Genomic DNA, 13,226 nt, shown 5'->3' on the forward strand with positions numbered 1-13,226 from the left:
ATGCGAGAGCTGATACGAGACAAACATAACAGACCCCCCTGTCGGTGTCGTAGCAGCTCCTAAAAGAGTAGGTGTGTGAAGTCCACGTTTTACATTGTGCACAACTCATTATGTAACGAAGAAATCAACACAATACTACAAGTGTGAAAGCATCCTGCTTTCTGTCCAGACAATGTTGTTTTGTTCAGTGAGAAATAGTTCCACATGAGAAAGCGTAAAGTAGGAAAGTGATTATGGCTACTCAGTTCTTTAAAAATATGTTTTTTAAAACTTTTAACAATGCTTAGCAAACAGCTGCATCAGTAGGGATATGTGTGAACTCAGAAGTAATTATGCTCTTAGATGCAAACCAATTTGCAACTGCTGAGAAACCATGACCAGAGCAACTGAATCAAATTAAACACACGACAAACATGGTGAGGGGATCTCTGCATATTGGCCAACTCTGAGCAAAGAAACAAAACTAAAATGCATATTTAACAAAAAGAAGTGTGTCTGAGGAGAGCTTCTATGAGTATATGTGTGGTCGGCAGGTAAGTCTGTGCCTGCTATATAGACAACGCACTTTGGTTTGTTTTTGTGTCCGCTCGTGTGCTTTCAGGGCAATTACGAGAGGTAGGACGGCCCAGCTGGCGTGTATTCTTGTGGATATGAATGAGTGTGCATGACTATTGCACTCATGCGAGTGAGTTCCTTTAGCGGCATCAAAATGAGAAAATGTGAGCACGATATTCCGCCGCGCAGCAGCGCTCATTAGCGAGGCCAAACAAACAGGACCACGCCTCTGGTGCACACAAAGACCACTTTGTGAGCCAGCCCGTGCCACTAGTTGAACAGCGAACGCAGAGTTCAAGGCAACGGAAATGGAAGGTTGAGAAAGAGCTAAAAGTGGAGCAGCATGAGAAAGGGGGGGGGTTCAACTGAATGCCCACGTGAATGTAGCAGACCGCTGATGATTTTCCATTTTGAAAAAAACTTTTGCAGAATATAAAAGCTGAACATATATGAATGTTCTGATTCAAATCAAATGAAAGATGAGAGAGAAAAAAAAAGAAATTTCAAGCGCGTCACCTACCTCAAGGTCATCCAGTGATCGTGCCAAGCTCATTCGTTTGCAAGAGCGGCGCTTGGAGGAACGCGTAACACCCATACCCCAAAACCTGGAGCCCTGTGAGAATAAAGGAGTAACAGATGAGCAAAGACACAACGGACAATAATATAGACAGCATATTCAACACCATTATCTTTGTATTTCATTGTGAATTAACAGACCGTTTGTCAGTCAACAATACTAAGTGACTGAAATTAATTTCAAATCAATTTCCTTACATTCAATTGTATTGTCATTTCTGGCTTGGATGAACTATCAAATATGACCAATAAGGGGTGACAAGCTCTGGAAATCTCTGATTTTCTACGGAGCTTCTGTATTCATATATAATGGGGGTAATGACACACAGTCCTGTCTGACAACATGCAGATTGGTCTCATGAAGTGGACCTGAACTACTACAACCCTGTTTCCAAGGTAACGATACAGCACCAACTAAACCACCATATGAGACCAGACAAAACCACCCTAGTGTTCTGCCTTTCATCACTTTAGAAGGGATAAAGCAGTTTCACCAACCACCGCTGTTCTTATGATTGGAGAGGCGGAGCCTAATGTTTGATGGAGAGTTGAAGAATTGCAGATAATTACCATTGCATGACATGGGCTCTACCCTGTAATTTGCAGGCTTCCTGTGGAAGATTGTCTCCTTTCTGATCTAATGCGCGACACAATCTGCTTCTGATTCATAAACACAGCTAAATGCTTTGCCTGAATAAGGCACAAAAAAAAACACACCAATAAATAGTGTCAACGACAGTTCAGAAACGATATATTTTGAACACGCAATAACACGCTTAGTAGCCGCATCAAAACTAATGTCACGGAATTGGCAGGACGTTAAATTCACCATCTGCCAATATCTGGAAACTAACAGAGATAAAAGAAATGGAAATGATCACAGAAGAGGAATTTAATAGAAGCTGGAGTAAATATGTTATGGAATAGATAGAGGGAAGTAAGAGATCCCTGTATGGTTACCTGGACAAAATTACCTGAATTTTTATTTTATAGCTACCGGCATGTTCACATGTCTAATGGCTGATTGCATTAATCCCCTTGGCTGAGAGAGTTCAATAAACTGTGAGATTCTGCATACAGATCATGTATTTCCTCACGTACGGGACTGTGTGGATACACAGGGCCATCTTGTGGGCAGAAAGGACAGTTACATTTAAAAAGAAAATCCCTCTCTCGGCATGTTGTAATGACATCATTGACTTAAAACAGGTGCTTTCTTGAGTTCAATTCACACTCTGCACCAATTGACTGCTGAAAAAGGTGTATTGTATTTCATTTTAGGTGCCACCAAAAACAGGCTTACAAACAGCCACTCAGTGTCTGGAAAGTCAACTCCGCCTCATTATTTAATACTTCCTGTGTCGCTGTGTTAAACCTGAACGAAGTACAGAAACAGATGTCTTAGTATGACTGTGCTTCCAAGGAGTTCTCATTTATACATGGCTAAAAAAAACAATATATGCAAGGATACAGTTTAAGTGAGCAAAAACAAGTCTCAGCAGTACGAAAAAGTACACACAAATCAAGTTTTGATTTAAGATAAAATAGCCATGGGTTAAATGTTTTTACCTTCTCTAGAAATTAAATAGGAATGAATTTGTCATTTTTCACACAATCTAACTGTAGGCTTCTAAACATTTTAATAAAAAAAGTGTCTTCTACTTACATTTTTGGTACCGCATTCTTTCCGCTGTTGCTCTCTTTGTTCAAGAAACCTTCTGGTCCATTCCTGTCGGGGGGGAAGCATCATGACCTCTGCTGAGCAGTACCTGTCTGAGGGGATCTGGTTCATGGGGGGAGGCAGGTTATTTGTGCCGGTGCTCAGACCGAGGCTGGAGGACCAGTTGTTGGTCACCGGGGGCACAGGATCACCGCTTAGTGCCTTAGACCACTTTGGCTTTGAGAACCACCTTTGGCTACCTCTGAGAGGGTCTCCTAAGGAGTTAGCTTTTTTACTCAAAGGCAGGGGAGGCGGTGGGGGCTTAAACTGGAACTCGAGCCTGGGTGGAGGACCTCCATAAAAGCTATGAAGAGAATCAGGGCCAGGTAGTGACTCTGAAAGGGAATGTGTGCCGGCACTGTTCTCGGGATTCAGTTTTTGCCCGCTCTTGGAGAGATTTATTGGGGTGAGGTCTTCAGCCCGGGGATAATCCCATGGACAGCTGGGGAGGTGGGCTCCAGGGTGGTTTTGGACGGCAGAGGGGAAATCCCTGTCCGCTCTCTCCTCAGGGGGGGACGCATTTCCAATTCCACTGTCCCCATTGCTGCTGGCGCTGCCTTGTTTTCCCCTGCTGCCGATCTCCTTGGCTTGCTGCTGAGTCTCCATGTCCAGTTTAACTCGAAGCCTCTCCACAGCCGCCCCCATGTCACTGTACAGCACTGTGACAAAGTGAAGAACATCTTGGGGAGTCTGAGGGAATTCCACGCAGCCCAAGGCATCTGGATCTGGAGTGCAGTCAAAGCCAAAGCGTCCGGCAATGCCTATATGGTCCTCGTGAGTTCCCAGCTCTGGGTCGATGAAGAAAACATGGCAGGAGGCCCGCAGAGGACCATCCTCGGGTACACGGCCATTGATTATATGTGCAGTAGTGACAAGGCATAAAAAACGTGGGTCTTCAGCACACACGGCCCCTAAAACCAGGTTCTCAGCAGGCAACGCTGCCAAAACAGCTCCTGCGTCGTCACAAAGTCGGATGCAGTCAAACATGATCTTCATCATCACCAGAGTGTGGGTACTCTGCTCTGTTCCCAACAATCGGATTCGCTCCCGAATGGCTTTCAAACAGTCCTCATCTGATTCTGCAATATTTAAAATCAGCTCTGTGGAGCTCAGATAGCCCACCACCAAGGTCATGTTGAACATGGCCCAGTCTGAATGAGCTTCTTCTGTGTCTGTAAACGCAGAGTCTCGGTCCCCGGCTCTGCAGGGTTCCTCCCGTCGCTGCTCAGCTAAAGAGTTCCACTGGTGTCCGCTCCACTGGGACCATTGCGACATATCAGGCTCGGACACCGGCCTCTGTTTGGTGCTGCTAGCAGGACTTGAGTTAAAGGAGGAATTGCTTGAATCATGCGAGATAGTGCGGAGAACACCCGCCTTTTTGAAAATACCACTTTTCGGGACAATCCCAAATTTTGCATCAGTAAGAATGGGGTTCCCCATGATTCGGCTTGCAGCATGCACCACCAACTGCAAGGTTCCTTTGCAGCTGCCAATCAACTGCACCACAGTCTCGTGCAAAGCAGTGGACACGTCGTTGCCATCGATGGCCATTATGTGATCCCCCTGTTTGAGTCCCACCAGGTCAGCAGGGCTTCCCTCCAGGATGCCGCTCAACAGACATGGCCTCTGTCCCGAAATAGTAAAACCATATCCGGCTCGACCACGGGTGACCTCCACGCCCCTCAGCTCACCGACCGCATTTAAATCCAGACGCCGCCGTGCGCCCTCAGGCTGCCCCTGGATCCTCATCTTTCTTGTCGGGATGCTGTGAGATCCAGTGTGTGGGGACTGAAGCAATTACAGGTTGCCAACACTATTGTGTTATTGTCATCCTAAGTGGGGAAAAAACAGGACACTTTAAAAGCAGTTTGTTTGCCAAATTATACCCCCCGAAAAAAAAGAGAACAGAAGTATTATCACACAGGATCAGACAATAATTCAGTTGCTCACCAGCTATCACCAGAGACACGTGGTGAACTACTCATTTGAAGCGTTACACTAGGGCTCCAGCACTTATTTTCATTATCTCTTATCTGCCAAATTCCTTGGCAATGAGTTGAGTTTGGTCTTTGTGAAATTGTGGAAAAAAAACACAGTTTCCCAATATTGTGTGTCTAAACAACAACGCTATTTAGTTTACAGCCATTTGAGGCGATATAAAAGAGAATGTCCACTTCTGAGAGGCTGTGACAGGTTAAGTTGTACTTCAACTATCATCAACATTGTAACTCATTCATTAACTGGTGATGACCTCGACCTAACCAATTAACTGTTTCAGCTCCAGATCATACAGTATAATAACGAGGTTGTGTTTAAATAAAAATGTTATACATGAATAAAAAAAGAAAAAAGAATTACAAATACACTTTACACATTAAGGGCAGGGTGTTGCTCCAGCTCTTTCTCACTCGTACTAAAGTAAACTATAAACCAAGACTGACATCCATCTTTTTTAAGCAATTATCTGTCAGAGATAAGGCACAGACAGCTTTCATGGCCCAGCACAGCTTGCAAAGTATCCACCCCTCCACCCACTCCCCCAAAACAGAGAGCCAGCTGGCCCCCTGCTCACGAGCAACATTTAAATGAGAACCAGACTCTTTGGTTTCGGTCAACCATCGGTTTTAAATGGTCAAATACTCTGCTGACCACACAAAATAAACATGTTGAACTCCGGAAACACGAAGCCTAGTGGTTTTATTTTGTATTTTTTATCAGTTATATTTAGTTAAAAAGTTTAAACCGAGGTTACGCTCGAATCCGAAACTATCGCCACAACGAGGCTGCGCGAGGACTAACTTTACAAATTACCTTTTACGGGAGTGAAACAAAAATAAATCCTCAAACGCTTCCACGGATTAATATGAACGCTGTTTACATTTCCCCTCTGAGCGTCCTTTGTTTTGGTGGTCCATTTGTCTTTCACTGCCGTGCTTCAATAGTTATTCCATGTGGCAGCGCGCGAGCACCGCGGCGCACCATTCGCTGCCGGCAGAGATCACACAGCGTCTTTCATTGTAACCATGACAGCGTAACGTCTCTGGAGCACGTGACCTCCGTTTCTGGCCAATCACCACGTCTGTCACGTTCAATATTCAAACGATTGGAGAGACGCTATTGGCTGATGCTGATGACTGTTGACAGTCTTTATTTTGCAGAACTAATTTAAAAGCATAGAAGGTTATTATTATAAGTAACGCCACTTCAATATGGAAATAGTGTGATTTAAACAAACTCTGTTATTATTACGTCAACATTAAAAAATGCACACACATTAAATGTTAATGAGTTACCAACATACATATCTGAATGAAAACCCACTCATTATAAGTCTTACCTATATGATTTTGCTGTTACTGCCATGTGTCTCAATCCCTGTGCATGTGGTTCGCCCCCAGCGTCTTCCACACAGGAGCAGCAGCACTTGACTTGTCTGTAAACATACCTCTCTGGTCAAAGGGCGCAACGGTCACATGGTTATATTACACATGTGCAGCAGCCTACACATTTGCAAGAAAGAGGGTTTAATAAAGATTTGACATAAAAGATGTCACATTGTGATTACTGATGAATAGGCGAATGCCCTTTGTCATGGAGCAATTGTTTATTTTCTATATATAGTTTTGGGTAACGTCACTATCAAAGGTAGGAATATTTGCTTCACATCTTCAACAAACAGTTGACGCAGTGACGTCCATGGAGTTGGTCCATTGTGCGGTGAAACTAACTTAATCCCCAGTTCCTCCAAATCCTCTTAAAATAGTCTGAAAGGCAAAGACTTTAACATTTTGACTCTATCAGGCCATGCCTTGTGTGTATTTTGCATGTCAATATTTACTCTGTAGTAAAAAAAAATGAAAGACGATAAATAATGGCAGACTGTTTTTTGTTTTATTCAGCAGAAATGCACACCTTTGGACATCTTTGCATATTCTAGAAATTGCAGAATTTGTTTTGCGGTTTCTGTCTCCATTTGGCCATTAATCTAATCACACAATGCCATGCATGTTTAAACTGCACGCTATTTGTTTGTCATTAGTCAGTCCAAATGTGCAGGCAGAGAGCCAGTCTGTGTGGTCACAGCGACGTACAATATGAATTTGCTGGATATGAACAGAAAAAATTAGTCAATGGACTCAAACATTGTCAGATATTTTTTATTGCAGCTAAATAAGAGTCACAAAATAGACATGTCTGTGGGCTGCAGCCTGTTATGTTGACATTTGCTGACAACATTTCCAATCCCTTCATTATTGCCTCAACTTCTGCTTCATAATGCTACTACACATTGCTCTGTTTCGGCATCAAAGTTTTTCAACTCGTAATTATCCTGGCACAGTGAAAATGTGACAAGATAAGTGTGGTTTTTTGCAACACTGTTGTTCCCACAGGGATTTTAATAGGGTACTTGACAAATTATCACGACAGAAGATCTGATACAGCTATCCTTACAATAAAAGCACACATTGGGGCCTGACAAACATTAGATGCTTTTTAAGTACCATCATTTGTCAATATGGTTATTAACATGGTCCATGCCCTTAATGATATTCAAGCTGATGACACTTTTAAAAATCGTAACAGTATAAGTTTGTACCTCTCGGCACTGATAAGAGATACACTTTGACATATGCAACATTATAGACCTTAAACATGTTCTGTATTGAACTAAAATCCATAATAAATATATGTTATTCTTGCTTTAACAAGGCTATAAGTGAGGCAAGATCATGATCTCCCCCTCTGTGCACCAGAACCCACACACTTCATGGCTTCACTGGATCTTTGACCCCACTCTGACCCCACGATGCTGACGTGGCGGAAGGAGGCTGGATCATCTTCTCAAGAAGGTTCATCATGCGTTCCTGCAGCTGCAGACACTGGACCTGCAGAAGGTTCTGTTGGTGCATGACGCGTCGGACCTCCCTGCACGTCTCCTCTATGGCCCGGCTCGACTTCTTTTGTTGCTGTAACATGGCCTGCATCACCCGCAGTTTCTTTCTCTTCATGGACAGGTGCTTGTTGGCATGCCTTTTCCTGGCTGAAGTCGGGTGAGAGCTGGAGAACAGAGAGTGGACCTTTCAGAGCAGATAGTGTCTTGTAGTAAGAGATCACCTCTTAACGCAATAGCTCACCTTTAGTCCTTCAATCTAAAACAGTGTGTTAACATCAGCAACTCTCTCAAAAAGCCAGAAATCGTAGAACTTAAGGACCAAAGGTAATGAAAAATACAGAATAAACTAATTAAATTGGTATCAATGTATACAAAAGCCAGAATGCAGTAACTAAGTCAAATTTGAGTTAAGACCAGACACAAAGTAAAGGTTTTACCATCGCTATCAGCTACATTGCTAAACACCAAACCAAACAGTCAACTACCGAAAGCTCAAGCTAGCTGAAGAGAATCATTCTAAGCACCTCCTGTCCCCCCTTGTTATGTCACATATGTGTGAGTTCAAAGAAAACAGTGTCAAACTCAAAGTTTACTACAAGAGAGCCCAATCCAGTGAAAGCTAGCTGAGGATAGATGCAGCTAGCCCAGCTGTTTCCTGGAATTGAAACGTATACATTTGGATTAACTAACATCAAAGTCATTTAGTTGGTTATCTCTTGATATTAAGAAAGCAGCCTTGAGGATCAAAACCAGCTAAACTACTCCTGCTACAAAGGTAACTTAGCATAGGAGCAGTCACCGCAATGGTAGCTTTTTACGCTCTTGAATTTGTGGTTAAGCTGTTAAAAATCACATATTCATGAACTTGGAAATAGTTCAGGGCAAAGAAGAGGAATACATCCTGTTTCATTAGTATTGAATGTTTTCTAATTCACGTGTCTCCCTGACGTTTGTTCTAAAATACTAAAAACTTCAAAAGCCCTTTTTCCTCAACGTCAACTTTTTGCTGTAGTTATACGTTGCTCCGCTCTCTAAAGTAAGTGGAGCTACAGAGGTTATACCTAATAGCGGGTTTACTTGAGATTGCAAGTTCAGTCTCGAGTTATTAAGACGTCATAGAGATGGAGAGGCTATTTTGTTAATACAGTGACGTGATAAGGTGGTTTTATGATATTGTAGTCATGTCAAAGTATCAGATCAAGGCGTTTAATCTTTGATATTATCTCTTGTGATAATGTCATAGAAATATCTTTCCCTCTCTGACAACTCCATCAGCTCAGGAAGACGACAAAATACGCCTGAAGGCTAACCGTGAGTTTTTTGCCATTTAGTTTCTCTTCTTCAAAAATACATATAGATCACTAGTTCCTGTTACCTGGAGCCCTGCGTGTGCGTCTCACTGTCAGAGCTCAAAGAGTCCAGCTCTTGTTTGATCTCCATCTCATCTGAGGAGCCTGTGTACTCTGGCAGGAATCCCATCACCCCTTCCTCCGACTGGGGCGCCAGGTTGTCTGTAGACTGGGAGGAAGTGGAGGGACCTGCAGCGGAGTCCTGCAACTCCAAAGAGTTCACCCGCCCGTTATCCAGCGGCTTGGAGAGGATTTTCTCGATGGCCTTGAAATACGGCCAGTCCGGCGTCTCCCCACTTTCACAAACTACGGTTTTCAGTCGCCTGTAAAGATAAAACAAAAATACATAGATGTTTAAAGTCATCCAACAGCTGGAGTTTCCTGTCATACCTCTGATTGGAGCATTTGGACCTGCTGCACTCGCCTGAATTGAAATGACATGTTGGTGATTTTCATCTTGATCTCCTCTTTGAATCGCTGCTCTCCGGTCAGCTGGTAAAACCTCTGGGACATCTTCTCGTAAACCTTGGCGTTCCTCTTGCTCATTTTCAGTTCGTGGTGGTGGTCCTCCCACACGTACAGGAGGGCTTTCATTTCGCCGTCGGTCCAGTTCGGGGCCCGCCTGTGTTTCTCATTTTGACCTGCCATGAGGTAGCTGAAACCGTCCTCGCTTGCCATTTTTGTAAAGGCTGCTCTCTTGGCCTGCGTTTGCAGAAGCAGGATCTTTGGTGGTTGTATTTGAAAGTCTTTTACCGTGCTAAGAGCCGTGTTCAATCTGCAGTGAGGGAGGGATGCATGCAAACAGGCACACACACCGTCCTGCCTGTGCCCTTCCCCCTAGCCTAGCTGAAAGAGGACTCAAAATGGGGCCTAAGGCGGGAGAGGAATCCGGTTAAAAGCTTTTAGTGGTGCGTGATGTCATCGTGACATCAAGTTGCCTTGGCAACGCCGAGGGAGGCCCACTTCATTTTCCCTCCCTCTCCTCTAACCACTCCCATCCGCTCTCCTTTCCCCTCCACTCTGCTCCACTGGCAGTACAAAAAGCTTTTAGCTGAAAGGCAGCAGTGTGAGCGCATGAGATTGCCGACAGTTTTGAAATATGAGCCTCTCGGGACGAGGGAAAAAAAAAAAAGGAGAGCTCAAGGTATGTGTTTCCCTGGCAACAAGGCACTGGATTTGGTCATCAGCCAACACACTGCTCCATTTAAAAGCTTTTAATAATAGACAAGTCATTTTGAGACAGACGATAGAGGTTTTGCTTTATGTATGATGTAGAAGAGAGGAAGACGCTTCTAGCCTGCAGTTTAGCCCTAAAAGGCAAGAAAAAACAGCTCACTGAAAAACTGTGAAACACTTTAGGTGGAAATACCAGGGGGGCGGGGGACATAGGCAGCATTGCAACCGAATACAAATTGCTGACTGCTCTGTAATCTGTAATCAGCTTTCTATTCATAGCCGCGGGCTGAAGACAATGGACCCCTGCAGGAGGGGTTTCTCTGACCAGTTGGATACCCCACCCCCATTTAGATCTCAGCAAGGGGTGGATCTCCACCTCCCCCCCCCATCTCAAATCCCCTAATCTAGCATATTATGTGCATTTATTTCCCCTTGTCTCTTTCTCTTCCTCCCTCTTTGTTCCCATCTTTCTTTCAGGAATATTTATGTATCGAAGCCACAGTGCACAGAGCTCCAACTGCTCCCTCCCTGCAGCATTTGTTGCCATTTTTTCTTTGTCTCTCCATATTTACTTTTGATACCCTAAAGGTGCAGAAAATGCTAAGGCACTAACACATAAGCCCACCCTCACTTCATCTTTATTAGTGCCACTAGTTGCTGTCAGTGCAGCTTAACTCAGTTCTGGCCTGATTAGATATTTAACCCATCTGCTCCTCAGTAACCTGACAGGCGGCCAGTGCATTTATTTAAGCCACAAATGTGCTTCTTTGCCCAATCCATCACATCTGTCACTTAAGACAAACGTTAATCTCTGCGGTCACAAAAAAGGAAGCGCAAACGAAAGTTGATGTGAAAGGTTTTTGTGTGCGTTTGTTTATCCACTGATGCCTCCATGTGTGCAGGTACAATATCTGTGACTCAAAAAGTGAATTAGCCTTTTGGGTATGGGTTTATATGTATTGCTTTCTGACTCCCTGGCGGTAAAATACTACTTGTGCAAGGTTCTCTCGGGATGAACAGGGTAGGTGTTTTTTCACAGGACAATGTAAATACTCACTAAACCTCGTCCGTTTCAATATCCTGACTAAATCCTCTCGCTGGGGTCCACTATAATTGTGTTTAATTATCTCCGTACATTTTTTCATTCATTAAAGTGGAAGTAATCCAGACTACTAATCCAGGAGCCAGACTAATCTACAGATAAACTGGTCATGCGCCGCTCTTGTCTTGAAGTAATGTACCCACATCTATAAAATCCCAAGACTAACAGGATCTACAGTAATTTCCAGGAGACTTTTACATTGTGACTTGCTCACAATGGCAGAACATGTATCTGTAACTGCACTATCTATAACACAGTGACGTTTGGAAGTAAATGCTGTATAGTTTTTAAATGGCAAAAAAAGTTTGAATGAGTTTAAATAGATTATTTCAGAGTGGATGGTGAATTATAATGACTCTAGTGCAACATAGTGCACAAACGCACACAAGGAAAAACTGATTTCTCGTCTCGATTTTTCCATTAGATTGTCCCACTTCACTATACTTTACAGTATATTCAAGTTGCACTTTCCACAAATATGTATATAAAGGATTCAATTACATTTACAGGTGGTTTTCCAGTAAATTCAACAGTGCAATAGCAGCACAGAGTTGCAGAACAGACATTGACCCGTGGGATGACGTGTCTGAACCAGCTTTTAAAAAGAAAAAACTCTGTAGTGCAAGAATCATGATACATCTCTAGCCCAAACATTCTTTCCAAAATGTTGATACAAGTTAAACATAACCTGTTAATCCTAGAAATCAACAGCTACTCTTTTATGTTGCCACAGAGAGACGTGATGTAACGTTCATGGGTTTGGAAATCTTCTAGGAGAAGAAATAGACCATTCGTCCTCATACAAATGAAACGTTACTGTTACACAAAGCTTTAGCATTCAGTATTAATTTGTATTTATCACATAAGGGGAGGCTTAAGAATTTCCTCTTTGATAGTGCTTATAGTTAGGGCTGGCTCAGGTTTGCCCTGGTCCAGCCCCTAGATATGCTGCTATAGGCCTAGACTGCTGGGGGACATCTTAGGATACACTGAGCTCCTCTCTCCTCTTCTCTCTCTCCTTCTGTATGAATTCATGTCCCATCAATGCACATTACTAACTCTACTTCTTCCCCGGAGTCTTTGTGCTTTCTCGCCTGACAGGTTGGAGGATCGTGGTTGTGTCTGGACCCTGGTCCTGCCTGACACTATAGCTACTATTATTATTATTATTATTATTATTATTATTATTAATATTAGTTACATTGCTATTGTTATTACCAATACCATTACTGCTTCTACTACATCTACTGCTACTAAGTGGTCGTAACTTTTTCATCATGCCTACTCTTGTATGAATAGTTCCTGTTATATGCAGTGAATGTGTTATAACCCTGTTATGTTGTTCATTCTGTACACATGACATCTATTGTATTTCTGTCCATCCTGGGAGAGGGATCCTCTGTTCCCGTGCCAATGTGAGGTCCCGGGACACAGGATGTCGTATGTGTGCACATTGTAAAGCCCTCTGAGGCACATTTTTGATTTGTGAGCTACAGCATCTGCTGTTACAAAGTCCTACTTTAAAGGTGTTTGAATTACAGAGCATATCTATGGCCTTCACATGGCGTTCAACACGGTGGGGGTTAAACGGGCAGCTGACTGAGCTAACCTGTGAGGCACATGCACGTGCACTAACCAAAAGGCATGCAGGCCGGACGGCCGGCCGGCTACGTCAACAAAGCAGAGAGAGAGACTCAGATCACAACACACACAAACGACAAGTGACTTAATTCTCTGCTCAGGTCGGCATTACTCCATTAAATCTTTATATTTCAAACTGTTGTTTGATGCTAACGCTCAGCAAACATTATAATGTAATGAAAGCTGGCACATATATGGAGTTCAGTAAACCTT

General features: G+C 43.3%; 2 protein-coding genes across 4 annotated transcripts in view; both read right to left on the reverse strand.

Moving 5' to 3' along the window:
* LOC117747712 (regulator of G-protein signaling 12-like) overlaps positions 1–5,847 on the reverse strand; it is a 31,611-nt gene extending 25,764 nt beyond the window's left edge. For all 3 annotated transcript variants that reach the window (XM_034557125.1, XM_034557126.1, XM_034557127.1), the window contains exons 1-3: positions 5,663–5,847; positions 2,798–4,683; positions 1,076–1,168 (exon numbers count right to left, since the gene is read on the reverse strand). In XM_034557125.1, coding sequence (XP_034413016.1) covers positions 1,076–1,168; positions 2,798–4,600 — 1,896 coding nt within the window. In that variant the 5' untranslated portion in view covers positions 4,601–4,683; positions 5,663–5,847. The remainder of the gene's footprint in view (positions 1–1,075; positions 1,169–2,797; positions 4,684–5,662) is intronic.
* Positions 5,848–7,066: 1,219 nt separating this feature from the next.
* Positions 7,067–9,941, reverse strand: msantd1 (Myb/SANT-like DNA-binding domain containing 1). The gene is made up of 3 exons (XM_034557341.1): positions 9,519–9,941; positions 9,121–9,417; positions 7,067–7,909 (listed from the first exon to the last, which is right to left on the reverse strand). The coding sequence occupies exons 1-3, from the start codon at positions 9,770–9,772 to the stop codon at positions 7,618–7,620; spliced, it is 843 nt and encodes a 280-aa protein (XP_034413232.1). The 5' UTR covers positions 9,773–9,941; the 3' UTR covers positions 7,067–7,617.
* Positions 9,942–13,226: the final 3,285 nt, after the last annotated feature.

Source organism: Cyclopterus lumpus, chromosome 18 (assembly GCF_009769545.1).
Source record: "Cyclopterus lumpus isolate fCycLum1 chromosome 18, fCycLum1.pri, whole genome shotgun sequence".
NCBI lineage: Eukaryota > Metazoa > Chordata > Actinopteri > Perciformes > Cyclopteridae > Cyclopterus > Cyclopterus lumpus.

Coding starts and splice junctions, on each gene's coding strand:
- msantd1 (XM_034557341.1), bottom strand. CDS start 9,772: ATGGCAAGCGAGGACGGTTTCAGCTACCTCATGGCAGGTCAAAATGAG. Junction 9,418..9,518: donor AACATGTCATTTCAATTCAG/GCGAGTGCAGCA, acceptor TTATCTTTACAG/GCGACTGAAAACCGTAGTTT. Junction 7,910..9,120: donor ACGCACACGCAGGGCTCCAG/GTAACAGGAACT, acceptor TCTGTTCTCCAG/CTCTCACCCGACTTCAGCCA.